At 35.2% G+C, this 27,209-nt stretch overlaps 1 protein-coding gene across 1 annotated transcript; it reads left to right on the top strand.

Annotated features, from left to right (window-relative positions):
• The first annotated feature begins 929 nt into the window (after positions 1–929).
• LOC108345799 (uncharacterized aarF domain-containing protein kinase At1g71810, chloroplastic) lies at positions 930–25,360 on the top strand. Its single transcript, XM_017584560.2, has 21 exons — positions 930–1,450; positions 2,138–2,182; positions 2,970–3,008; positions 3,769–3,939; positions 4,068–4,220; positions 4,489–4,524; positions 7,909–7,952; positions 9,099–9,189; positions 9,589–9,630; positions 9,745–9,853; positions 10,023–10,137; positions 10,225–10,274; positions 10,396–10,474; positions 11,050–11,100; positions 11,176–11,317; positions 11,461–11,505; positions 12,137–12,238; positions 12,328–12,369; positions 17,453–17,623; positions 24,186–24,305; positions 24,744–25,360. The coding sequence occupies exons 1-21, from the start codon at positions 1,100–1,102 to the stop codon at positions 24,846–24,848; spliced, it is 2,103 nt and encodes a 700-aa protein (XP_017440049.1). The 5' UTR covers positions 930–1,099; the 3' UTR covers positions 24,849–25,360.
• Positions 25,361–27,209: the final 1,849 nt, after the last annotated feature.

Raw genomic sequence — 27,209 nt, 5'->3', positions numbered from 1 at the left:
GTGATCAAATGTCAAATTTAATTCAATTTCGAGGACAAGGATAATAAATACGTAACTTACCATCTTATCTTGTACATCTGTATATAATTTTCTTATTTAACTTTTAATTAAGATCTATTTGTGATTCAATCATCATTAATCGTAATTAAACTTTTAATTAAAATGATTTTTTGAATTGACTATTTTTAGCGTCAGAGTTAGATAATTATGAATTAATGAGCGTCCAACTATCAATTAATCACACATATATATCAACAATTCAAAATCTTATTTTTATTATTTGTCCAAATTCATAATATTTTACTTAAAATTGCAAAATCAAACAGTGAAATTATTTCAATCAATAACGAAAACTCAATTCAAAAATGTAAATTTTCTTAACACTTAATATAATAATTTTTTTTTACAAAAATTAAATTGGAAAGAGTAAAATTTATGAAAAGTTTTTTATATATTTCGTGATATGGATGTAATTACGATCAAAATAGTGAACATATAACCCCATTCATAACAAAATAAAAAACAAATAAATTTAAAATTATAAAATATATTCAATATATTGAATTTTTTAATAAAAATATTCAAATCTATAAAAACTTAAAATTAAATAAGTTTATTTATTTTATAATAAATGTAAAATTGAGTTTTATGCAATCATAATTTAAATCTTTAAGTTAATTTTGAATTCTTCATTTTTTCTAATAAATTTTTTTATTAAAGTCCTCAATAGAAAAACGTGAACAAAGAAAATAAAATAAGACAGCTTATCAGAGATAGTTGATCAAACACTTTGGATATCATATCACACTATCTTTTTATTTTTCTTTCCAGAAAATAAAGAAATGGTATGATACTTCGGTTTGTATGGATAAACTCGAAGAAATCACAATGACCACAAGAGAAACGTTAAGTAGAAAAAGAAAAAGAAACTTGAGGTCACCAAAATCCCAAAACCGCATATCTCAATACATATTGACACTACCAAACATCAAACCAAATTTGCATGCAAAATTCTTCCAGTCTCCACTCCAACCACAACAACGAACGGCTCGAACTCTGAAACTGTGAATACAAACAAACAATCCAAACGAGAGAAAGCATGTTACTCCATCCCGTGCTTTCTCTTTCTCCCTTTCCCTCTCTCATTTCGAACCGTTCGCTTCGGTTTCGTCCTCGTCGGAGGCACTTCGCTCCCCGCCGCGCCGTCCAGTGCGCTGCCGCGGCCTCCGGCGGCGACGAGTTCACCGCGAAGTCGGGATACCTGTTCGAGCTGAGCGCGACAGAGGCGGATTCGCTGGCGGAGTACCGGATTCCGAAAATCGCAGCCATTTATGGGCGGAAGCCTCTACTTGTGGCTCGCCGGTTGGTACAGACCGGGCTCGCGTTCGGGAAGTGGTTTGGTCTGCGTTACATCGACACCCTCTTGGACCGCTCCGAGACAATGTTTCAGGTTTCGTAACGCTCTTTTTGTTGTGCTTGTGAATTCACGTTCGGAGGTTGTGGTTTCGTTTTTTCATTTATTGGAGTAATGAATTTTATACAAATTTATAAGAAATGGTGTGTTGTTATAGTGATAAAGTAGGACTTAGTGAAAGTATTACCTCAACTAGAGATAGGCGAAATTTAGAGTGTATAAAAGGATGTAAAATTAGATATAAAGCCAATTTAGAGTATATAAATGAGTGCAAATTTTACCTTATAAACAGGTTTTGTGAAGTTGAGTTAGACTTAAAATTCAATTCTTAACAAACTTTGTATGAACCGTATGAACCGGTTTTTGTTGCTGGAATTGAGCATATTTTTTTTATGGTGGAGGTTTCTTTTTGAAACTTATGGAATAAGACTATGTTTAGAGTAACTTTTCATATGCAGTTATAGAGTAGAAAAAAACATAAAATGAATTGAACTTCTCTCATAATAAGTTATAGTAGAGCTTTTATAAATGTTGAGTGCAAAATTTGATTGTAGTTTATGGTAAAAATTTATTTAGTTCTATCTTCTTATTTTCTTTTCTTGTAAGTGTTTACAAAGAAGTATATTCAGATAAGGCCTAAGTAAAGATTCTTGAGATATTTTATTTGTGACTTGTATTGGAAAAAAATACTTTTATTTATTTATTTGTTCTTTCGTTTTGCAGGTTAGAGCTGCAGAGCTAAGGAAAATATTGGTAGAGCTTGGGCCGGTATGTAATGCTGGTTATTTTTTTAGTAGGGTTGATTTTTTTTTCTTTAACTTGCCATTTTTGTCTTTGAACTTTGGCATTTTTGGATTGAGAAAGGTCGTAATGGCAAGGGTCATTGATGCTATTGGCCTATTCATTCTTCCAGATTGATAAATTTTGTGACAGTAGTTGTGAATTTGTTTCCTATCTGTTTTTATTATTTTTGTCATGGATTTTTTGTCCTCAGCTTTTTGGGTTAACAAATTTTTCTTTACCATAATTTCCCACATCCCTTTTTCCCCTCTCTGTCCCATCTTTTATCTTTATCTTTCTTCGGAATCTTATTTTTTTCTCTTGTAACTTGTTCAATAGTCGGACTGAATGAATCAAATCTTTTAATTCCTAGATATTGCTCCTCTAAACTAGGAGGTCTTTCTGATAATGTCATTTGAACTGTGCTTACTTAAATCTGATAAATTTGAACTTTTTTTTTTCTATCCTAGAGCTATCTGTTGTGACACCTCAACAGTACTTTAAAATGTCCAGGAATCTCCATAAGTTCCCTTCATCTCCTACTCCATCCTCTTCGGTATGGAAAAATTTCCCTATTCTAGGTTGGTATAGGGGGAATATAGACTTTAAAGACTAAAGTGAGTCTTGAATATTACTAATGACACAATGGATGAATACTATATTGATGCATAAGATGAATAATAATTTAGTTTAGTATTTGTTTTTGTTAAATCAGCATGACCATAAGCCAAAATATCTTATGTCTTAATTGCTATTTTATATTACTTTCTTGCAGGCATATATCAAAATTGCTCAGGCTATATCATCTCGTGCTGTAAGTTTATTTTTATCTGTCACATTAAAACTTATGTCCATGTTCTTTTTGTTTTTTCTCATCTCTGTGACCCTTCTTCTAACTCTTTCCTGTTATTAGATTTCAATTGCCACTTAAAAGAGGACTATAGGTGAAGGAATTTAATGAAAACTGGGTTTTACTTGTTGGCGAAAAAGCGTTACACTTCCATCCTCATTATGCAGTTTAAGACTATTAAAACTATACACAGCATAACCAGCAGTCAAGATTCCTATTAGTTTTTACCACTGATGATGAAGACTACATGCAATGTAACATCATTAAGGATGCTTTTTTTCTTTCATTGGGTATATTTTCAGTTCCTTTAGGACACACATAAGGGGAATGTGAAAATAAAATAGAATTAAGCGAAAGTTAATTAAACATTTAGAATGCCGGTTTCCCAAGTTTTTTGTAGTTCAAACCTTCTCAATATTGAATCAAGGCCTTAAACACAGATACCCAAAAATATTACATATGATGATCTGATCTTGTGTTAGATGTGGTTGATTTACAGGTTTGTGAATTGAACAGGTGTTATATTCTGTCAATTATTTGAATATTATTATTGTATTCCAAATTTGTTTACCAATTAAGATTTAGTATTTAAATGCAGTTTCTAATTTGTACATGGGAATTATGTTGAACTGTAATTTTATGCTCATTTTCTGTTAATATCAGTCACTTTAATTTACAGTGACTGTCATTAAGATATGCAATTTGAACGAAGTTTTCCTTGTAGGATTTGATACCACCATCATATCTAGATGAACTCTCATTGCTACAAGATCGAATAAATCCATTTTCCTCTGAAGTTGCGTTTAGTATGATAGAACAAGAACTTGGTTTATCTTTGGTAGAACTTTTCTCTGAGATTTCACCTGAGCCTGTAGCTGCAGCATCCCTTGGGCAGGTTCATTTATTTGGCCATTTTGGCAACCTGTTTTTTCTAACGATTGCAGATATTCTGTGAACGTGTATGTATTTCTTAATTTTAGATTTTGTTTTCTTAAACTTGGAATACCTGTCTCTGAAGCATAGGTTTATCAAGCTAGGCTTCGCAAATCAGGACAGGTTGTTGCTGTTAAAGTCCAAAGACCAGGAGTTCAAGCAGCAATTTCCCTTGACATATTAATCCTGCGTGTCATGGCTGGATTGGTTCGGAGAGCTGGCAAATTTAATACAGATCTTCAGGTGAAGTTGTAGTATAAGACTAAGTTTAATTTATGGAATGTAAGAATTTTGATTCTATTAACACCAAAATGGTTATACCGATGCCTCAACTTCTAGATCAGTCGATATGGAGTTATTTATTTTTCTGTGAACTCAGTTTTGGGGGTAGTGAGGCATAGTTCATATTGCCTTTATTGTATCCTTCAATCTTGTATCTATCTGCATGTGTTTGTTATTTTGAAGTTCTATATTGCATTGGTTTATTAAGCATGGATTCCTATATATGCAGGCACTTGTTGATGAGTGGGCATCAAGTCTTTTCCGGGTATGCATTGTTTTCTTGTATTTTCACCATAATGACGTTCTAGATAGAGCATGCGTGATTGCATTTTGTAGAGAACTAAGAAGAATATGAATGAGGGCTAGAAAGTGTAAAGAGGAAAGGACTTTCTGGATCAAGGAAGTATCCTTTGTTGCTAATCGTGCTTCATTAATCTAGAAAGTCCTTTCTTCTTTAGCGTTACAAGGCCTCTGTTATTCTCTTCTTAGGTATCTATCAGTATATTACACAATAATATGAAATTGTTTTCACTATTTCTTATACAAACTTATTGAAACAGAAATAAACCTGAAAACTAAATGATTTTTGTAACTTAAAATTGAAAATTGAAGATGAAAACATAGAGCATTTTCTCAAACCAAATGGCCCTCAATATATCTGAAGCTTTTATCTCTAAGTTGTGGTTGTAATTGAAGTTAAAATCCAAGTCAACACTTTTTCTGTTAGGTTTCTTACTTGAAGGAACCAAAGAAACGTAATGGGGTTGGAGAATATATTGAAAATACCTTGTGTTATTGATTCTATTCAATTGATACACACAAAAGATTATCCAAGGACTCAGCATCCCCTCACACAAGATAGAAAAGATCCTGTCCAAACTCCTAGCAAACATCCAAAAACTCCCTTCACAATAGGCCCCTTCAATTATATAAAGGCTTCCACCAGAAACTTTTCCCTAACTCACCAACCCCCTTAGCAACCTATTTCTTTTATAGGTATCCTCCTAACATATACAATCATTATCCTATCAGTTTCAAAGTCAAATAATTTTACATCATTCTTTCTTCCCCTTTGTTTGATTAAAATTGTTTGTTGAAAGAGATGCCAAAACTGTCTTTGGACTAAAGAACAAGTTTTATTTTATACAAGCTGTTGTAATTTGAGATAATATCTTTAGAATCTTCCTAATTAGAGGAAATAGATATATAATCTTTTATTTTATTTTTACTTTCCTAGTTTCCCTATTTTCCTTTTGTGGAGAATTAGATTACTACAAATAGAGGGTATCAGAATGTATTTTTTATGATTGAGAATAATAAATTAGTCTTACTTTTCCGCACAAGCTGATGACAATTATTAAATTATATGATATTGCTAAAAATCATTTTCTAGTATACAACTTATGAGAGTGAAATGAAGAGAATTTGAAGAGATACATCTAGGAACTAGGTCTGATACAAAGCACATAGCACCTTACAATAAATCATATTGAAGACTATTTATTCTAAAAGTCTCAACACTTCTTTTACCACATATGGGATAGAAGGCACGATGAGGCTTTGACAGTTGACATATATCACATTTGAAAGACCCAACAAACTATTTGGTAAACTAATGAGTGAGCAAGAATTTAATGAGGTTGAATGATTGATGTTGAAGTCTTCTGTAATGATTTGGAAACTTGTCCGTGCTTTTGATGTTGTTTGCTGGCTTATGATGGATAGTGGCAACTTTTTATATGGTTGTGGCAATCGGACTCCCAAGATTGGGAACTCTGATACCAATTTGAACTATGGCAGAAAGTAAAGAACTATTTTGTTGATTACAATCACAGTCTCATCACCTTTATATGCAATAATCAAACTCTTTAAAACAAGGAAATAAAAATATGTTGAAATAAATAGGAAAACTCTAAAGATGTTTTCATTTTATGGAATTGTATATGTTCTGAATGAATTGTGTCTAGTGCAGACCACACAACATGTATTTATAGCATAATACAAAATCAATTATAATAAATACTCTTAATAATTAGGAATCAATCATCCTAATTTCCTAAATTATGTAATGCCTAATTCTCTAGAAATCTGTAATAGCTAATTGCATTCTAACACTCTCCCTCAAGCTAGAGCATATATGTCATATATACCAAGCTTGTTACAAATGTACTCAATCCGAGGGCCTCTAAGGAACTTGTTGAACATGTCAGCGAATTGATTGCTAGAGTTGACAAAATTAGTAGTGATTTCTCTAGAGAGCACCTTTTCTCTAACAAAGTGACAATCAATTTCAATGTGTTTGGTTCTTTTATGGAAAATCGGGTTTGATGCAATGTGAAGTGCAACTTGATTGTCACAAATAAGCCTTGTTTCGTGGATGTCTTCTAGTTTTAGTTGTAGAAGTAGTTGCCTAAGCCACATAAGCTCACAAGTGGTTGCTGCCATAGCACAATATTCTGCTTCTACACTAGATCAAGCAACTATATTTTGCTTCTTGCTTCTTGCTTCTCCATGAGATAAGGTTTCCTCCAATAAAAACACAGTACCTAGGATTGGATCTTCTATCTGATGGTGATCCACACAATCCGCATCAGAGTAACAAGTGATCTTAGCTGCCTTTGTCTTCATACAATAATTCTCGTTCTGGAGCATTTTTTATGTATCAAAGAATACGTGTCACAACATCCCAATGGCTATCACAAGGTGCATTCAGAAATTGGCTTACCACACTAATCGCAAAAGTGATGTCAAGTCTGGTCATAGTGAGAGATAGTTGAGTTTGCCTACCAGGCGACAATATCTTTACAGGTCTTTCAACGGCTCCCCTTGACCTGGAAGAAGCTTGATATTGGGATCCATAGGAGTATCACAAGGATGAAAATCAAGCATTGTAGTTTCAGTAATAATGTCCAGGGCATACTTATGTTGTTGATTAATGACAATTCTAGAAGCAGATTAAGCAACTTCAATGCCTAAGAAATATTTTAGAGGGTCAAATTTTTAGTATGAAACTGCTGTAAAAGGTGCTCTTTGAGTTGTCGAATCCCAGTCTCATTGTCACCTGTGATGACAATGTCATCAACATAAAGAACAAGGTAAGCGCACTTGCCAGAAGAGGAGTGAAAAGAAAAGACAAAATGATCAACCTCACACCTGGTCATGCCAAATTGTATCAAGATTGAACTAAAATGACCAAACGAAGCTAAGCAGATTGCTTCAAACCAGAGAGACTATTGAAGCTTACAAACCCAAATTATGTAACACCTAATTCCTTAGAAATCTGTAACAACTGATTTCATTCTAACACTTTTAATCACTATGAAGATATTGATGATATTTTTATCCTAATAATCCTCTATTTACAACATATTCTAATAAATCTAGTTCTAATAAGATTTTCTTATAATTTTGAAGATCCTAATTGAATTAGGAAATAAATCAAAATATAAAAGAAAAATAAATCCTAAGAGATCATCTAATTACTTTAAAATATTCTTAATTAATATCTTTAGATATTTTTTATATTTCTAATATTGATCAATGTTTTGTAAGGCAAAATGATATCAACCTATTATTTTCATATATAATGTTTCAAAAATAAAACTCTTAGAAATTCAAATTGAATACAGGTAAATCACCTTGAATGCAGGAGATGGACTACAATAACGAAGCAAGCAATGGTATCAAGTTCAGGTAAGTGAATGTGAATGAGACTTTTGAAAAAGATTACTTATGGTCTCAGTTTGTATTATTAGAGAAAATAGTTGACTTTGCTTTTCAGTTTAATTCCCATTCTGTTACAATTAATTTGCTAACTCAGCAATGTGTCAGAATGATTGCTACAAAAGCTTGCTCTCTCGTATCCTATCTCTTAATAAATGGCCTCATAATTTTCTCTTCACTTTGACTGTATTTCCTGAATTGTATTTTGATGTATGGTCTGAAAGCACGTGATTAAGGTCTGGTTCTTGTCATAATTATAGACGTTAGCGCATATTCTACTCAAATTTGGTGTCATAAGTTGAAACTCTTTTTTCTCTTTTCTATTTTATTCTCTTGATATAGATTTCTGGTTTAGGAAGATGAAATGATCAAAGGTATTGCAGGAGTTTGGTTTTAGGATGATTACATAAGCTCTTAGACTGTGGGTTTGGGCCTACCTGAACCCTTAAAAGTTAGCTCATAGGATAAGGGATGCCTCCAATTATATGCATTGTGTTGGCATTATCTATAGTCAATGTGCAACTAGAGTTTTTCTTAATATACTCTCTTACACTCAACACTGTTTGATAGGATATAATGTGATAGGATATAATGGGTGCAGGATAGAAATAAACATATTAGGAATTAGTTGTTAGTTGGTTCAGGTAGCAATCAAGAAAACACACCCAACTCTCAAGGGAGCACTCTCCCTCCACAGGAACAACCTCCTGTAGACAACTAATATCAAAAGCTCCTTCTGACACAAGACCTCCCTGCCTTCTTATAAAGGCCCCCCAACTAACTAACCAACTAACAACTAATTCCTAATCAGTTTACTTCTATCCTGCACCTATTATATCCTATCACTGTTGGGTTTGGTGCATAATAATATACTTAGTAAACCAATAACAGGTCTGATGCCATCTTAAAATGTGGGTAATTCATCCGTAAAAGCCAGTTCATAGGATTAGGGTTGCCCCCTCTTTTATACACTAACTTAGCACTAATTCTAGTCAGCACGAGACTTGGTTTTTCCCAATGGAAGTCTTTCCTAGGGATGCAAATTTGATGTACCTCTTGTTTTTTTATTTAGCCATTACTATGGTTATTGATTGCTTATCTGTTCTGTGTATACAGGAATTTATATGGTTCCATACAAGATGTGGTGGTTCCTTTAATGTATATGGAATACACAACTCGCAAGGTTCTAGTTATGGAGTGGATTGAGGTATTTTATGATTTGTCATCTGTTTGCTGTATTCTGGCTATAATAGTTCAGTATTTGTATAAATAAGATACATAGTTAATTTTATTACATATCTCTGTGAATGAGATGAGCAACTTTGCCATTAGGAAATATCCTAAATATCCTTTTGTGATGACTTGGGCATGAACACTTGATACGTACCTAGAGAAATGGTTATATTGTCAACTCCTTCCTAAATGATGTGATGTGCATTTCAAGTTTTGACATTTAGTTCTTGGATATATGCCTCAAGTGTCTCTCCCTTGAAAACAAGTTAAGGCCCGTGGGGCAATTGTTTCTTTACATATTCTATTTTGTTGCCCACTAAAACAATTTAGACCTCGGCCGATTTATTATCTTACTATAGTCTATGTATTGCAGGGGAAAAAGTTGTCTGAAGTGAAGGATCTCTACTTGATTGAGGTCATTTATGAAACTAGTATCAAAAGCACGTTATTCTATATTTTCTAATCTGTAAAATTCTTAGATTTTGCATTACCATGCTAATCATGTTTTGTATTTCTTGTTGATGATTAGGTAGGAGTTTATTGCTCATTCAATCAACTTCTTGAGTGTGGGTTCTATCATGCAGATCCACACCCAGGAAATCTTCTTCGAACATATGATGGCAAATTAGCTTATTTGGGTAATTGAAGATTAAGTATTTAATATTTCAAATCCTTTGGCTTTTTGGTTAATGCTTAAACAAATTTGTCTTATTTCAGAGATTTAATGATAGAAACAAGCCAAATTCTTGGAATCAATAGATCATTTCTTTGATTTAATGGTGTATTCTTTCTCTTCTTCTGCTCTAGATTTTGGTATGACAGGTGAGTTCACGCAAGAATTACGCGATGGATTCATGGAAGCTTGTTTACATCTTGTAAACCGTGATTTTGATGCATTGGCTAAGGACTTTGTCACTCTTGGGTATTTATATTTATTTATGTTCCCTTGAAGTTATTAAAGTGACTATTCTTATTGAAGTAAGATATCAATGCTTGTAAATTTTATCAGGCTTCTTCCAGCAACTGCAGACAAAGAAGCTGTTACAAAGGCTTTGACAGGTTTTTTGCTTTGTTGTTTAATTGAATTTTAGACAGTTGTGTTGTGACTATGCTGTAGGTAATGTTCCTCTTTGTAGAGATTATAATTGTTAATTTTGTCACTTGCATCTGTTCTTGATAGGGGTCTTCCAAAATGCTGTTGCCAAAGGAGTTCGTAATATCAGCTTTGGAGACCTTTTAGGAAACTTAGGAACCACCATGTAAGCTCTTTGTTAATGGTTGACGCATTAGATATATAATTGTTGAATCTACCATATTCATATTTATATGGAAGGTCTGCATATTGCTGATTTTCAATATTCTAACAAATATCATCTAGATTGCAAAGTTGTCTGTAAAAGGGATATTTATGGCCAATACTTATTTCAAATTGCAAACTGTGGTTTAAACAATTTTTTAACTCAAATCCAACAGGCTATACTGATGCAATGTACTAAATTATAATATAAATAAATATTTTGAACTCAGAAAACCATAATTCATGACTGTAGGAGAACATAAGAAATAATCAACTCTCCAATTTTGTTGTTTAGATCTATTCTTTTAGCTGTTAGGTGTCCTTTCAGTTAAGTGATTATAATTGGGAGTTATAACTGTTACAGCTGTCACCTCATGCAGCAATAACTTCTCCTTTGCCTATACTACTTATACATTCTCTGTATATTAAATAGTGTCATTTTTGTTCCTTGCTGCTTTTTTGTCTTCCCGATGTTGGTTGTCTAGTCTATATTTGACTTTGACAAACTGTCATTTCTTTTGTTCTTTTTTCTTCCAGGTATAAATTCAAATTTAGAATACCTTCATACTTCTCGCTTGTCATTAGAAGGTAGTTCTTTCCACAGGTTACTACAACACAACCAATAATGTCTGTTCACAATTCTAAACAATATTTTGTCTTTAGCCTTGCTGTACTGGAAGGAATTGCAATCAGCTTTAACCCTGAGTACAAAGTTTTGGGTAGTACTTACCCTTGGATAGCCCGAAAAGTACTTACTGATGGCTCTCCTCAGCTTAAATCTTCTTTGGAGAATCTTCTTTACAAGGTAAGCATAAAAGAGGGAAGTCCAAGATTTCTCTGTGGTACCTCACCTGACATCTTGATGATCAATGCTTCTACTTGCTGTAATTAGTGTTGGAATATTTTCTAACATTTCTCACATTATTTTAATTATAATAATTTTTCCAGGATGGAGTTTTTAGAATAGACCGTCTAGAGTCTTTGCTGGTAGAGGTAAAATTATCTTTTAAATTTCTTTACTTTTTTTACTATTTTTGGTATGAAGGCATACTTTTATTATTAATAACGTCTAGAGTCAGTCTGATAAACCTGTTTAGAAACTAAATGGGTCATTGATCAATTGTATGGGTCATTGATCAATTGTATGGGTCATTGATTAACAAAATGAGCTTATTTAAAGAATATATAAATTATACTTTTAAGTTCTGATCTTAGAGCTGGATTTTCATCCATTCACTAGTCCGTTTAAACAAAGTACTTGATTGTTATCATTAGGGTTTTCGTTAAATCTGCTAAGGTGTCGTGCTAGTTGTTAGTTATTGCTTAGGATTTAAGAATTAAAAAGATTATATGTTGAAACTTTCCTATTAACTTTGTCATTTATTTCCAATTTAGTATTATATAATGTTGGTTCAGGCATTAAATTACAAATGTACTGTGGGAAAGTTTGGTCCTATTTTAGAATCATCCTACTGAGTTAAATCAAGCTATATTACGGAGATATTAGTATCACTGAATGCTTCAAAGTACCTTGTGCAATTTTGGCAAGATATTCCTTCCTAATAAATCTCGTTTCTTGATGAATTTTATTTGTTCAAACCATCCTGATAGAGTTTCATGACAGTCTCTCCGTGCCAAAACAGAAAAGGCCATAGTAAAACAAGTTGAAGGCACTGATTCGAGAATGGTTATGAAGGAAATTCTTTCTTTTACGCTGGCAGAAAAGGTTCTTATTATTCAATATGGATTAACGTTATAATTTTTGCCACCTGTAACTTCTCGCCTCTAAATTGGATCTTGCAAAAATCTTTGCAGGGTGAATTTGTGAGGGAAATAATTGTTCAAGAATTTGCTAAAGTAAGTCTCTTGGTTTTTTATTAGTACTAAATAGCAGTGAGGTATATGAAACAACATTGTTGGATATATGGTCTGAATTTATTGATTTTCTGTTGTAGGATTTGTATGAGGTTTGGTTTTTAACCATGCCAAATAGCTTACCTCACCTAGAAGGATAAGACTTTGTTGTTGTTTTTGTAAGCTGTTTTTTAGTTGGACATTAAGTGTACTACTATAAGTTGTTAGAAGATGTTAGAAGGTTCTAGAGGTCTCTTTGTAATCATTACTTTAGGATTAGAATTCTTTATATATAGAGGTTGATGTATTATTTCAAATCAATCAATTGAATAATAATCCTTTTTTCTTTTAAATTAATCCTTTCAAGTTGGTATAAAGCTTCCGATCTTGGGAGCCTCGCTTTTGCATTTTTCCTTTACCGTCTACTGTTCTTATTAGGGTTGCTCAATGTGCACCCATTTCCTTTAATTATTGGATTTGTCGGAAGTGTACCCAACTTGTGGTTATGCCACTACTTCCCACCATCAACTGCCATATGCTAGAGCTGCACTGTTGTCGGATCATCGCTGGACTTGCCTTCACCAAATTTCTTTTCGAAACTTTTGCCATAGCTTTGTCTTAGCTGTCCAGAGCTTTTGTTGGAGCTATCTTACCTGCCTCACTGCCACCCTTGCAACTCCTACGTCACCACTGCTATCATTAGAGCTTTTTGTCTTATTGTTTTGTTTCATTTAGCGGAAGGAATCCCTGTTATTTATTTTATCCTAACAACTCAGTTAAATATAGTGAAAACTATATGTGAGATTAATCTCCTTTGTGTTGAATACACATATAGGGCAATCTATTTATAATAAAAGAAATATGGACTAAGCTCAAAATACAAATAAGAAACAATAACAAACTATATAACAGAATCACATAATTGGAAGTAAGGAAAGTAATCCTGTAGAGAAGACCCAATATCAGAGATTGGTGGGAAAATTGATCTATCTATCACACACAAGATCAGACATTGCTTATGCTGTTAGTGTAGTGAGCCAATTTATACATGATCCAAGAGAGAGACACATGCAAGCAGTTGACAAAATTCTCCAATACTTGAAGTCAAATCCAAGAAAGGGGCTATTATGCTGACAGAAAATCTACTTCTGGGTATTGTGTGTTTCTTGGAGATAGTCTGGTAACATGGAGAAGCAAAAAGCAAGATAGAGTATGCCATTCTAGTGCAGAAGCTGAATTTCGAGCTCTTGCTCAAGGAATGTGTGAAAGACTCTGGATGAAAATCATTTTGGATGATCTTAAAGTCAAAGTGGATAACCCGGTGCAACTACACTATAACAATAAGTCTACCATGAGCATAGCCCATAATCCAGTACAACATGACAAAACCAAACACATTGAGATTGACAGACATTTCATCAAAGATAATCTTGATAAAGGCTTTGTGATTACAACTCATGTTCCTACAGAACTTCAAATAGCAGATATTTTTACAAAAGGGCTTTCTCCGGGTAGATTTCAAGATCTTGTAGGCAAGTTGGGAATGATTAATATTCACTTACCAACTTGAGGGGGAGTGTTGTAATTAGAGAAGATATCTTTAGATTCTTCCTAATTAGAGAAAATAGATGTATAATCTTCTATTTTATATTGTTTCCCTATTTTCCTTTTTAGGAGAATTAGATTGTTACAAATAGAGGATATGAGAATGTATTTTTTATTTTTCAAATAATAAAATCAGTCCTATTTTCTACTAACATGATCCAATACTCCAAAAGATCAACGATTTGGAGAAAAACCCTAACTCATCCAAATTTCACAATGGAGAATAATCAGCTGAACTACAAAGGGAGATTGGTTCTTTCGGCGTAATCCACATGGATCTGGAGGTTAATATCATAATTTCATGTAACACAAACATGGGGTCATTCTTGAATTTTCAAAAGATATAGGAAATTGGCACAAACTCTATATTGGATAGGCATGAAGAGGGATGTGACAGATTTTGTAGCTTCTTGCATGGTGTGCCAACAACACAAGTATTTCGCTTCCTCACCCTAAGGTTTGCTACAACTTTTGTCCATTCCACAGGCCATTAGGATGACATAAGTATGGACTTTATTGTGGGACTCCCCAAATCTAATGGGTACGAGGCAATATTGGTGGTGGTTGATCGATTGAGTAAGTATGGACATTTTATCCCCTTAAAACACCCCTACTTAGCTAGGTCCATAGCCAAAGTATTTGTAAAGGAGGTGGTGAAGCTATATGGAATTCCTTCTTCCATCGTTAGTGAGAGAGATCCCACCTTTATGAGTTTGTTCTGGAAGGAATTGTTTAATCTTCAAGATACTAGATTATTGATGAGTACATCATACCATCCTGAGTTTGATGGACAAACTGAGGTTTTGAATAGGACTGTTAGATATATTATCTTTATCTTTTATCTTTATTAGTTAGTTTGTTACTATTTCTTATTTGTATTTTGGGCTTAGCCTATATTTGTTCTATTATAAGTAGATGACCATGTGTGTATATTGAACACAAGGTAGATTTCACTATATTCAACTTGGTATTAGAGCGGGTCGATCCCGCTTTGGTTTCGGTCTCGCATCTGTCCGTAGTTGTTGTTTTCCGCCACCGCCCGCCGGCCGTCAGCCAGCCAGCCACAACTTTATTAGCCGGAAATTAGTTGAGGAGCTGAAGCTACCCATAGTAGACACACCACCTTATCAGGTGAGTCTAGAAGATGGACAAAAGAAACTGACCCGTGGGTGGTGTGAGAAGGTTCGAATGAGTTTGGGGGAGGCGATCGTGGAGGAAGAATTCCATTTGTTTGAACTAGGAGGCGTGGATATCATTTTGGGCATAGAGTGGTGGGCTGAGTTGGGAGACGTGATGATAAACTGGAGAGAGATGACTATGGTGTACAACCAGGAGGGTACGAAGGTGAAGATCAAAGGGGATCCAACGCTAGCCAAGCAACTAGTAGAACCGAAAGCTTTATTAAAGCTGACAGATGTGGAGACGTGGACGTTGGTTTGGGATCTGGGTCTAGCCGAGAAGGAGTGGAAAGTGAGGGGCAGATGGAGTTGACAGATGTACAGAGGGCAGAGTTGGATAAGGTTCTGAAGATACATTCCAGTGTCTTCCAGGAGGTACAGGGGCTGCCCCCAAACAGAGATATGGAGCACCAAATACCTCTTAAGGAAGGGGTGGATCCAATTAACGTTCGGCCCTGTAGATATCCTCACCGACGTTGGTTTGGGATCTGGGTCTAGCCGAGAAGGAGGTGGAAAGTGAGGGGCAGATGGAGTTGACAGATGTACAGAGGGCAGAGTTGGATAAGGTTCTGAAGATACATTCCAGTGTCTTCCAGGAGGTACAGGGGCTGCCCCCAAACAGAGATATGGAGCACCGAATACCTCTTAAGGAAGGGGTGGATCCAATTAACGTTCGGCCCTGTAGATATCCTCACCTCATGAAGGAAGAGGTTGAAAGACAGGTGACAGATATGTTGAGAGCTGGGATAATAAGACTGAGTACTGGTCCCTACTCTAGTCCGGTCATCATGGTCAAAAAGAAGGATGGGAGTTGGCGGTTCTGTGTAGATTATAGAGCTCTGAACCGTGTGACTATACCGGACAAATTTCCGATTCCAGTGATAGAGGAGCTCCTAGATGAGTTGAGGGGGGACTAAATATTTCTCTAAGATTGACTTAAAGGTCGGATATCATCAAATTCGGATGGGTGAAGGAGATATTCATAAGACCTCTTTTAGGACTCATCAGGGTCACTATGAGTTCCTGGTGTTGCCGTTCGGCCTTACCCACGTGCCGGCCACTTTTCAGAGCGCCATGAACGGCTTGTTGCACCCATATTTGCGGAAGTTTGTGCTGGTTTTTTTTTTACGATATGTTAGTGTACAGCCCGACATGGGGGAAACACGTGGACCATGTCAAAATAGTATTACAGGTGCTGGAGCGGAGTAAGTGGGTAGCTAATAAGAAGAAGTGTGATTTGCAGATTTGCAATGTTGTGTTTGCTGCAGATAGGCGTCCCTTTCTGTCCTATCAGTGATTCCAATAGTTTCTGCTACAGTTGTAGTGGCTGGATAGCTGCGGTTGCTGGTGGCTGGTAGCTTATCAGTGCAGCGGAAACAGAGCTCCCAAGATCGGGAGCTCTGATACCATCTTGACAAACATGTAGAACTATATTTATTTCAATACATATTATTACAACATACTAATGTATTTATAGGAGTAAAAGTTAGGCACCTCCTTAAGTTAGGCACCTCTAAGTTAGGCACCTCCTATGTTAGGCACCCCTAAGTTAGGCACCTCATACCTAAATAATTATAGAAAAATACTTAGTAAGTTTTTCTCTAATTACAACAGGGCGTATACTAGTTATGGTTGTTGAGTGTTTTATTTCTGAACAAGGACTGTCCTGTGTAGAAGGGAATGTTTTCCCTTGGAGGTTGTTAATTGTTTTCAGTATTTTCCATTCAATAAACTGCTGTCTCACAGTGAGGTATCATTTCTCTGTTTGTGATTGTTTATTTTGATATAACAAGAAACCTAACACATGAGGTATCAACAAAGCCAAGGTGACCGTACCTTGTTCATCAAACATTCCCCAGAAGACAAACTTACTCTATTCTTGGTCTTTGTTGATGATATGGCATGAGATAATGAACATGAGAAATAAATCTTGAAAGAAAATTTTGTTGTTTAGTTTGAAATGAAGGACCTAAGAAAATTAAAGTACTTCATTGGGATAGAAATTCAGCTCCAGCATTGAGCTTTATGTTTTGTTTTTGTATTTTGTTGCTTTACTGTCAGTTTATCAGTACGTTGTCTAGATTCTTGGAAAGAAACAATAATAATGGTTTAATACCATCTGATCATGTTTTTATCAATTTTTCAAGTTAGCAAAAACTTAAATTTGTCTTTTCATGCATTTTAGGTAAAAAAACATGCAGGTGATTGGTTTATTTTTTTGACATCATTAGATCCTTCATTCATTATTTCTAGTTTTCATCCCTACTGCAAGTTTTGTAATTTGCTTTTAAACCGATATTCAGGGTTTAGATGCACTTGGGCTAGCAACCTTGGAGACAGCTGCTGCCAGAGTTCCCTTCAGTGGTTTCTTTTATTCCCCTGTATTGACTGATGAAGATATAACCAACTTGAGAACCTTCCAACGCCTTATGCTATTGCTGTTGGGAGCTAGAAGAAAAGAAGAGTTCAATACAGTAAGATTTTTATTTTATTTGAAGAGATTTATATCTATGGATTTTATAATCATGTGCATTTCAGTTTGAGGGCCACTTGACATTTTACCTTAAGTTTTAAACCTGGGAAGCAAGGACCTCAGTATGTCTCATGTCAAAACCTTCGGGCTTCATACCACATTATATCATATCAAATCTAGAAACTAATTATCTTCCCTATAAACAAAAAGTGTGTAAAAAATAAAAAATACAACAACCAAGCCTTCTTTTGCCTCTATACCAAAATCTATTTCAAACTAAAATCTTATAAAAGTGCTGTTCTTTTCTAACTGACTGCCCTTTAAAGACAATGAATAGTAAGCTTATTGTCACAACCACGCTGTTCATTATGTATTTTAGGAAGTTTTTCATTTTCTCCTTATTATAATTTTATTTTTTATTATAGGTGTATCTTGCTTTTAAAATTAGGATTGTGTATTGAAAAACAATCCCACAACTACAGGGATTTATTTCCTTAGAATTAGCTCTTTGTATTTCCTAAAATAAATAACAGGTTCATGTAGTTATAGGTCCAATGGCCTCATTATTGCAAAACAGAAGAAATATTTTTTTTTCTCCAAATTTGGGACCGATAAATATAGGTTTTTGTTAAAAATATGGGTGGGGATTAAGTAATTATATTAATTAAATGTTGACAATATATAACTCTTTAGTTTTAATTCCTTAACGAGTTGCATAACACTCAATAAGAGTCCAGTGCTACAATATTAAAGTTGAATATTGGATTGAATATTTAAGCCAAAAACTTATAATTAATAATTAGGACACAACTTTTTCTACTTAAGAGTAAAATGGTCCAAGCGTCACAATTCAATTTGTGACTGGACCAATCTGATTTCCGCCATTGGATATTGATTTCACCTGCAACAAATAGTAGTTGGTAATACAGTTTTATAAAATGTATTGCCTGATTTTTATTATCTCTCAGAATAAACTAGGAACTCAACACATTTTTTTTGTGAAATGTTGAAACATAAAGTTAATGTAATTTATAATCATCAAAACCAAAAGAAAAGTGTTACATTTTAGATTCAGGGGTCATAAACATTTTTAAGGCGAGAAAACCTGACCTAAAAATGGTTCAATTGATTGTTAAGAGCCTTGCATTTTCTACTTGCATCTCCATGCACTCGTATGTGCAGAGGGAGATAATTCTATTAGCAAATTAAGGTGAAGGCTATAAGCCTGCGATTTGGCAATTATTTTCTCAGTGTGGAAAGTTATATAGTCTGACAATTATGTAGGCAAGTCAATGTAAAGGCTATCAGTCTGCGTAGGCAATTATGTTCTTAAGTTGTGTTCACATTGAAGGATGGATTTGGGAGAGAGGGAATTGATGGATTTGAGGGTAAGTTAATTGTTGTTTTTTTTAAGGGATTTGGAGGTGAGTAGAGTAGATTTGGGAGTAAAGTTTGTAAAAATTAGTGTAGGATTTAACCATTGTAAAAAATAAAAAAATAGTTTAATTAATAAAAATTGAAGATTACCAAAATATCCTTAGTAGTAAAAATAATATATAATAATGATTTTTAATAATATATTTAATTGTAAAAATTATTATAAGGAGAAAAAAAATAAAAATTATTTTTTAAAATGAAAGAGAGAGAGTAACTGAGTTGAGTTGTATTCAAGTATTCATAAATTCTACCTCTCAAGATTAAGAAGAGAAAAAAGCCTACACCCACTCTGTTCGTTCTACTTCTGGTGCCATTTGCAGACTCTTCCTTGTTCAAACTCCATCCTTTTTCTCCTTCCATTTTTGGAAATACGAACACCCTCATGGAAGCAACACTCAACAACAACACCATTTCTGCAAGTTCAACTCCACCACAATTTGGGTTGTCTTCCTGTTCCTTCTTCTTCCACGTTCCTAGATCACGTACCACTTGCAACACAAAGTAAATGGGTGAGAAGCCATGAAAACAGCAAAACAAGAAGTGCACCTACCATTGGAATCGAATAAGGAAGCTTTGGAACCGGTTACGTTGGAACCGATTACGTTGGAACCGAATACGTCATGCTCGTAACCTTACGAGTTCTTCATCTTTTTCTACATAAGGTGGAATCTATTCCACCTCCCTTGGAACCAAATACGGGAAACGAATACGCCATGCCTCATTTTGAATGATAGCAGAGGGGTAAAATAGGTTTTTCATATAGAATCACTGTAAATTTCTTCCCCATCCGTGAACATGTTAGGATATGGGGTGGCAGGGTATAATGGGTAATGGATTTAGGATAGAAATAAAGAGTGGGAAAGTTTGTTAGGCTGTTAGGGGGAGAAAGAGAGTATTGTTAGAATATTTACCCTATTTATCATGATTATATTATATCTAGGATTATCATATTTATCATGATTATATTGTGTCTAAGATTATTCTATTTATCATGATTATATTGTGTCTAGGTTATCCTATTTATCATGATAACATTGTGTCTAGGTTACTCTATCATGATTATATTGTGTCTAAGGTTACTCTAATTATCATGTACTCTTGTATAAATTTATTTTTATAAATAGAAGATTATGAGAGGGATCAATCAAGCCCTCAAGAATTATTTTACAGTTTCAATCTCAAGTTGAAGTCCCACATCGACTAGAGATAAGGCTAATTTATAATATATAAATGAGGTGCAAACCTCACCTTACAAGCCGGTTTTGTGGGGTTGAGTTAGGCTTAAAGTCCACTTGTAACATGGTATCAGAGCCATGGTTAGAGCCTATCCTAGCGAGTTCTAAGTGGGCATTCTATTATTCTATTCCACCCGCTATCGGGCCGTTATCGGACCACCCAATTTCTACTATCACGCACGAGATGTCTATACCTCGGTGTGAAGGGTGTGTGTTGGAAGTCCCACATCGACTAGAGATAAGGCCAATTTATAATATATAAGTGAGTTGCAAACCTCACCTTACAAGCCGGTTTTGTAGGGTTGAGTTAGGCTTAAAGTCCATTTCTAACATGGTATTAGAGCCTATCCTAGCGAGTTCTAAGTGGGCATTCTATTCTTCTATTCCACCCACTATCGGACCGTTATTGGACCACTCAATTTCTACTATCACGCACGAGATGTCTATACCTTGGCGTGAAGGGGGTGTGTTGGAAGTCCCACATCGACTAGAGATAAGACCAATTTATAATATGTAAGTGAGGTGCAAACCTCACCTTACAAGCCGGTTTTGTGGGGTTGAGTTAGGCTTAAAGTCCACTTCTAACAAGAATAAATAAGCCTTTTGGTAATTTTGTGGGGGCAGTCATTTTCTTAGTACAAATAGGTCTTGAACCTTGTGAGGGGGATTAGGCCTCCATTAGGGCTATCTGTGTACTTTCTTTGAATATCAATACAGATACCCATTCTTTTTACAGTGTTAATTCTTGTTTGTGTGTGTGATTGGGTTGTCTTAGTTAGGTTTCCAACTCAGGAACCTAACAAATTGGTCCGACTTGCCGGATCGAGAAGCAGAGCGCTGCCATATCAAAAGGAGAATTGACGGATCGAGAAGCTGCCAGATCCAAATCGGAGGGAGAGCAAGATGGAAGGGAAGTTACATGCATTGGAGAACCGAATTGAAGGAAGGATGCGCGCGTTGGAGATTGCGGGAGAAGAATTGAAGGCGGACAATATGGGCATTCGCCAAGACTTAAATTAAAAGAGCTGACACGAGTGGTAGAGGGGTTGGAGCGAAATCTGGAACGAAATTCGGAAGGAAGTCAGGGGTCCAATAATAACAATCGGCGGAGGAGAAGAGAGAGCTCGGAGGAAGAATTGGAGGACGACCCAGGAGACGAACCACCTAATTGGGTGAAACGGGTAGAATTACCCACTTTCGAAGGGCTCGACCCGATGGGATGGATTGCTCGAGCAGAGAAATTCTTCAAGATTCAGAGGGTAGCGGAAGAGGAGAAGGTACAATTGGCGTATATGAGCATGGAGGGGAGCGCTGGCTACTGGTTCAGAGCTTGGAATGAGAAAGCCAAGAATTGTTCGTGGGATGGTTTGAAGGAAGCCCTGGTGATAAGGTTTGGAACCATTGTTGAGCAGTTGATGACATTGAGACAGACGGGGATGGTGGACGAGTATGTACAATACTTCAAGATATTGGCGGGTTGAACGAGGGTGCCAGACGAGCAGCTGTTAGGATATTTTCTTGCGGGATTGAAAGAGGACATTTGGAATCAAGTCCGACAGCATGAACCGTAGGAATGGATGGTGGCGATGCGGATCGCAAGGGATGTCGAGGAGTTCTAGGGATGTCGAGGAGTTCCAGAGAGTCGCTGAACGGTCCGAGGACAAGTGCTATAGCCCAGACCGATCGGTAGTGGCCGAGCAGTCCGAGGCCATAGAAGACCAGTTGTCTGGGGGACGAACGAGCGGTGAGGTGACACGGTCCGAGACCAATAGCTATAACCCAGGCCGATCGAGAGTATCCGAGAGATGCGACTTCAATCAACCAGGCCGATCGGAAGCTGCCAAGAGTATGGGGTCAGTATGGAACACCCGAAATCTGCCTTACTTAGAATTCCTGAAACAGAGAAAGGAGGTAAGGTGTTTCAGGTGTTGGGGACCGTTCGGCCCAGGCCCCTATTGGCCAGAAAGGAGTCGACGGATGGTTAGGTTGGCGGAGGATGAAGAGGAGGAGAGTGAAGGAGCTGAGACTGAATTAGACCTGGCTGGAGGCCCTATTTAGCCAAAAACGATGAAGTTGCTCGGTCCGATAGGGCACCAAACGGTATTGACCATTATAGGACGGACGGTAGCAAAACGAATAAGAGAACTAACTCTAGACTGGGGAAAATTAACTATGGTGAGAGTCCTCTACCTTTCCACTTTGTCGTTCGGTGTAGAGGTCCTTGGCTGTTCGGTTCAAGCTTCCTTTACCGTTCGGTGAAACTGTCTCTTTCACTGTTCCATCTGTTACAATACCCTCCCCGTGATGAAGAATGGAAATCATTGGAGGAGGATTTGCCACCACCCAAGCCTCCTGATTTGAATTGGAGGACATAGCCAGTAGGTTTCCTCCATATGGTAACAAGATGATGAAAAGGAGCCATGAGATCAAGCCTCCCGTTTCCAATCTTGAGGACAAGGTTGTTCTGTAGCGGAGTGTAATGTTAGGATATGGGATGGGTAATGGATTTAGGATAGAAATAAAGAGCGGGAAAGTTTGTTAGGCTGTTAGGGGGAGAAAGAGAGTATAAATAAGCCTTTTGGTAATTTTGTAGGGGGAGTCATTTTCTTAGTACAGACAGGTCTTGAACCTTGTGAGGGGGATTAGGCCTCCGTTAGAGATAAGAGGGGGATTAGGCCTCCATTAGCGCTATCTGTGTACTTTCTTTGAATATCAATACAGATACCCATTCTTTTTACAGTGTTAATTCTTGTTTGTGTGTGTGATTGGGTTGTCTTAGTTAGGTTTCCAACTCAGGAACCTAACAGAACATGAAACACGCCTTTCATCCCGCAAATCTCCTCCCTTCCCTCTTCTCAAATTCGTTCAAACGAACATGAATAATCACTCTAATTCGTCCTCCCAAATCACCTTGAACAGTATCATCCTTTAAAATAAACACAACATTAGTGTGGAAAATAATAGCCTGATACCCAAATTACTGATCTACAAGTTTACAGCTCCTCCCTTTGCTTGTCCCATCTCAGAGAATTCAGCCTCACAAACTTGTAATCGCACGATCTCTTCCTTTAGCAAGTCCACCTCAGTAATATTAACTTGCAGGGACTTGTTCACTTTTTCAGCTTGCTCTCTTTTGGAAACTCAATTTGGATGTCAGCTCTTTTTTACTCTTGGCACAATAACCAAGCCTACAGTCGCTGTCCTTGCTCTATAATTCGATATAACCCCAGTTGCATCCTTGTTGGCCTAGAACACGGACAATCTTAATCAAACCACTATTGTGCTTATCTTCCCACTTCTCAAAGGAAAAAGTCCTTTGTTGTTCGGTTTGTGTTCCAACCCGAGTTGATTTGACTTTTCACACTTAAATGATTGTAGAGTGTTTTCTCATCGGTTGTCTTGAATGCGATAGAGTGAATAACCCATGATTGAATGTGAAAGAGCTTGATCGTGCACTATGACTGGACTCTTTTCCCCAAGTAGTCGGTTTCCAAATTCTGTGCAGTACACTGTTTAATGGGCATGTTTATCCTCACGACTAATGGTTTCCGCAGATGTATGTGTTAAGCTATCTTCAAAGAGACATGATACTTTTCTATTTTCATTTTACATGCACTGGAGAAGTCGTAAAGGCAAACTTGTTACACCATACCAAGGATAGTAATGCCCTGTTTCGTCCCTCATAATGCCGAACATATTTTCAGAATTGATGTTTTCTTGTTGGTTTGTAAATTGCAATATGATTATCTGTTTTGGTTTTTACGTGTTTTATTATACATGACTATGTAAGTCAGGCTTTCATCAATAAATATACTAAACTTGGAATGATAAATGGGTAATCATTTTACTGTGCTGTTTATCTTGTAAATGGTTTTTGTACTTGACATGTAGGGAAGCAGACAGGCGCGTCCTGACAAGAATCAAATACTGTACATGGAGGAGCTTTCTTCAGTTTTAAATCAAGTTGAATCCGTTCAAGACATTCTTCCTGTTCTTTCTATCATTCTCGAGGTAAATCTAGCCCTTACCATTTTTATTTAAGAATTGTAGCCACTTCCCCGTTTTTTCATTAGCCGGGACAAGTCACAGGTCAAGGAATTTTGCTCCTTGATATTGGCCAGTTTGTTTAAATATTTTTCATCAAATAATCACTTCATTTTAAAAAATATTCACTTTTGTTTATAGTTTTTTGTGTTTGTTGGAGTTTATTCAAAACAATGGGGAAACGGAAAAGAATCATAAATCTGGTTATAATCAAAAGTAATATCACAACTTCTCAAAATATTTTCATTGTCAGCAAACATGAATCAACTTCTACTTTTTTAAAATCTTTAAAAAATAATCATATAAATATTATTATAATTACTTCTATTTAATCTTAAGCACACTGTCCCTTTCTTCAATATACATATATAGCTGCTGAATCATGACTATCTTTGTCGTTGCCAGCTCCCACCAGAATCCCAGCAGCAATTGCTCCAATTGCCAGCCAACTTGATTAGACAGTTAATATCCCGTGCTGCTGCAAGAACTGTCAGGAGGGTGTTTTTGTGACATGGATTCACAGAAGTGGCTGAACCTAAAATCTGTGTTCTTTTCATCAAGACCGGAGAGCATTGAATAAATAAATAGGGCTTCATGACGAGGTCATAATCTCTTGGCATTCTTCTGTTCACAAATAAATACTTATGTTCTACTTGTTTGATTTCTATTCAAAGAAAGAAGGTTATTAAACGGTGATCAGTCATCTCAAACACCATCATCATCGTCGTCATCATCTCTTTCTTGAATATCTTCGTATGGCTTGAGTTGTTATCCTTTAATGAAGGTGTTTTTGAGGCTATGTAGCATATGTATCAATCAATTGCAATTTCTTGATGCTCTTCATGTTCGCTTTGGAAAAGGTATTTTTGTTTTGCTTTCCAGATTGGTTTTGTAATTTTTTAGTTATTTCTCTTTTCTGCTTTTCTCACACCACATCATTTCCATGTCCCTTCATTTTCTCAACCAAACAATGTGTAAGCCGTCAACATCCTTGTTCAATTGCACCATACATGTTATCGTTACTCCTCTTTGTCGATCCAAGTTTTATTTTACTATATCTGAACTTTGTTAGATGAGATCTTCATCTAGGTTTTATTTTACTACCTCTCCAACACCAAATATCAATGCCATGATTTCCTCTTGTTATTGTCCAACCCTATCGACTGAAACTCACTCACCATCATCCATTAAGGAGACGAAAATTCTTGACCCTAGTTATATGGCCTTTTCTTCCTGCACTTCTATTACTACTATTTGCAGACCCGTATTAGGGGAAAAATATTAAAATACCTTCTTTCACTGCTCCATGCCATTCTTGCTGTCATCGTTGACTGACGGTGTCGTTGTGTTAACATTGTTGCACCTCGTTTTCCACTAGAGGAAGAAGAGAGAGTTCATTTTGAAAAGAAATTTTGTGAATTTTTTTTTCATATTGCATTAGATGTGTTATGGAAAACTAGTTTTGGAAAGTTTAGATCTTAAATTAAGATAAATGGTTAATATGTTATCTTTGCTTAGATTTATGAAACATGGACGATATAAACACGATACAGACATGGATATCTAACTAAATTGAAAAGTATAGAACACGGAACACACACACACACACATATATATATATATATATATATATATATATATATATATATATATATATATATATATATATATATATATATATATATATATATATATATATATAACAAATCACATTTAACTTAAATTGAAAAAAAAACAAATAAAAAAATATATGATTCAAATGGAAAATAATAGTTCAAATAAAAGAAATTAATAGAAAGCGATTAGAATTTAAAAATTCACTAAAATAATAAATTTTAGTATAATATAAATTTTTCATCATGTTAAATTGTGTTTAAATAAAATAAATAAAAAAGTTATTTAAAAGTTCAAAGTTGGTGTACCTACCTACCTTCGGATGTTCTCCAAAATGGTCTTTATTCACTAAATTAATTATTGTGTTACGCCACTTCCAATCATGGCGGAGCTTCATAGGCTAAGATGTCCTAATAAAAAAAGTATTAGAATGAGGATCGTCAAGAAAAATAGCTCATGATATCATCTAAGATAAAGGGAACAGAGAAGGGAGAAAATATCGATGAATGAATATGTGTATTATTTAATTACTTAATCACAAATACACTGACTTATTTATATGAGTAATTTATTGACAGTTATCTAAGGTTGACAGCTTTCAAATAGAAATTGTACAAAATACTGAGAAAGTTGCATAGTATATTTTCATATCAATTATTTAACTTAGTATACATACTAACACTAACATTACATTGCTTTATGATTGTATCCTTCTCACTTTTAGGTGTGACCATAAGTCATAAAGAATTTTCTTTCACCACTACCGTAATCTTTTTATGGATATATTGAAAAAAATAATTCACGATGAGTGGGAAATATTTAGGCTTACATATGGAAAATCTATTCAAAAAATTATCCATGTACACCAAAAGTAGTGATCAACACTTAATATAAACTTAAAAAGGGAATGAAAACAATATGCTTAGAGGATATATGATGTAAAAAGTTAGAGATAGGAAGAAACAAGTGTTTAATGGGTGTATATAAAATGGAGGTGTTTAACTTTCCTCAATTTATTTTACTTTTTGCAATTGAGAATTCAAAAATGTATTATAAATCAAATAATTTGAAATGTGTTTATAAATTTGAAAATATATTTTTGAATTACACAATTTGGAAACATATTCCAAAAAATGTTTTAAAAAATTTGTAATTTAGAAATAAATTTTGAATTGTATAATTTGTGTGAAAAATAAGAAATAACAAAAAAAAAATAAAAGGTTGAATTGAGTTTTCATACAATTTTAGATATTCAGT

Source organism: Vigna angularis, chromosome 8 (genome assembly GCF_016808095.1).
Source record: "Vigna angularis cultivar LongXiaoDou No.4 chromosome 8, ASM1680809v1, whole genome shotgun sequence".
In the NCBI taxonomy this organism is placed as follows: Eukaryota; Viridiplantae; Streptophyta; class Magnoliopsida; order Fabales; family Fabaceae; genus Vigna; species Vigna angularis.
The sequence above is the reverse complement of the archived record's forward strand: the minus strand, read 5'-3'. Positions and strand labels throughout refer to the sequence as shown.

Coding starts and splice junctions, on each gene's coding strand:
- LOC108345799 (XM_017584560.2), top strand. CDS start 1,100: ATGTTACTCCATCCCGTGCTTTCTCTTTCTCCCTTTCCCTCTCTCATT. Junction 10,275..10,395: donor TGTTACAAAGGCTTTGACAG/GTTTTTTGCTTT, acceptor TGTTCTTGATAG/GGGTCTTCCAAAATGCTGTT. Junction 17,624..24,185: donor GAAAAGAAGAGTTCAATACA/GTAAGATTTTTA, acceptor CTTGACATGTAG/GGAAGCAGACAGGCGCGTCC.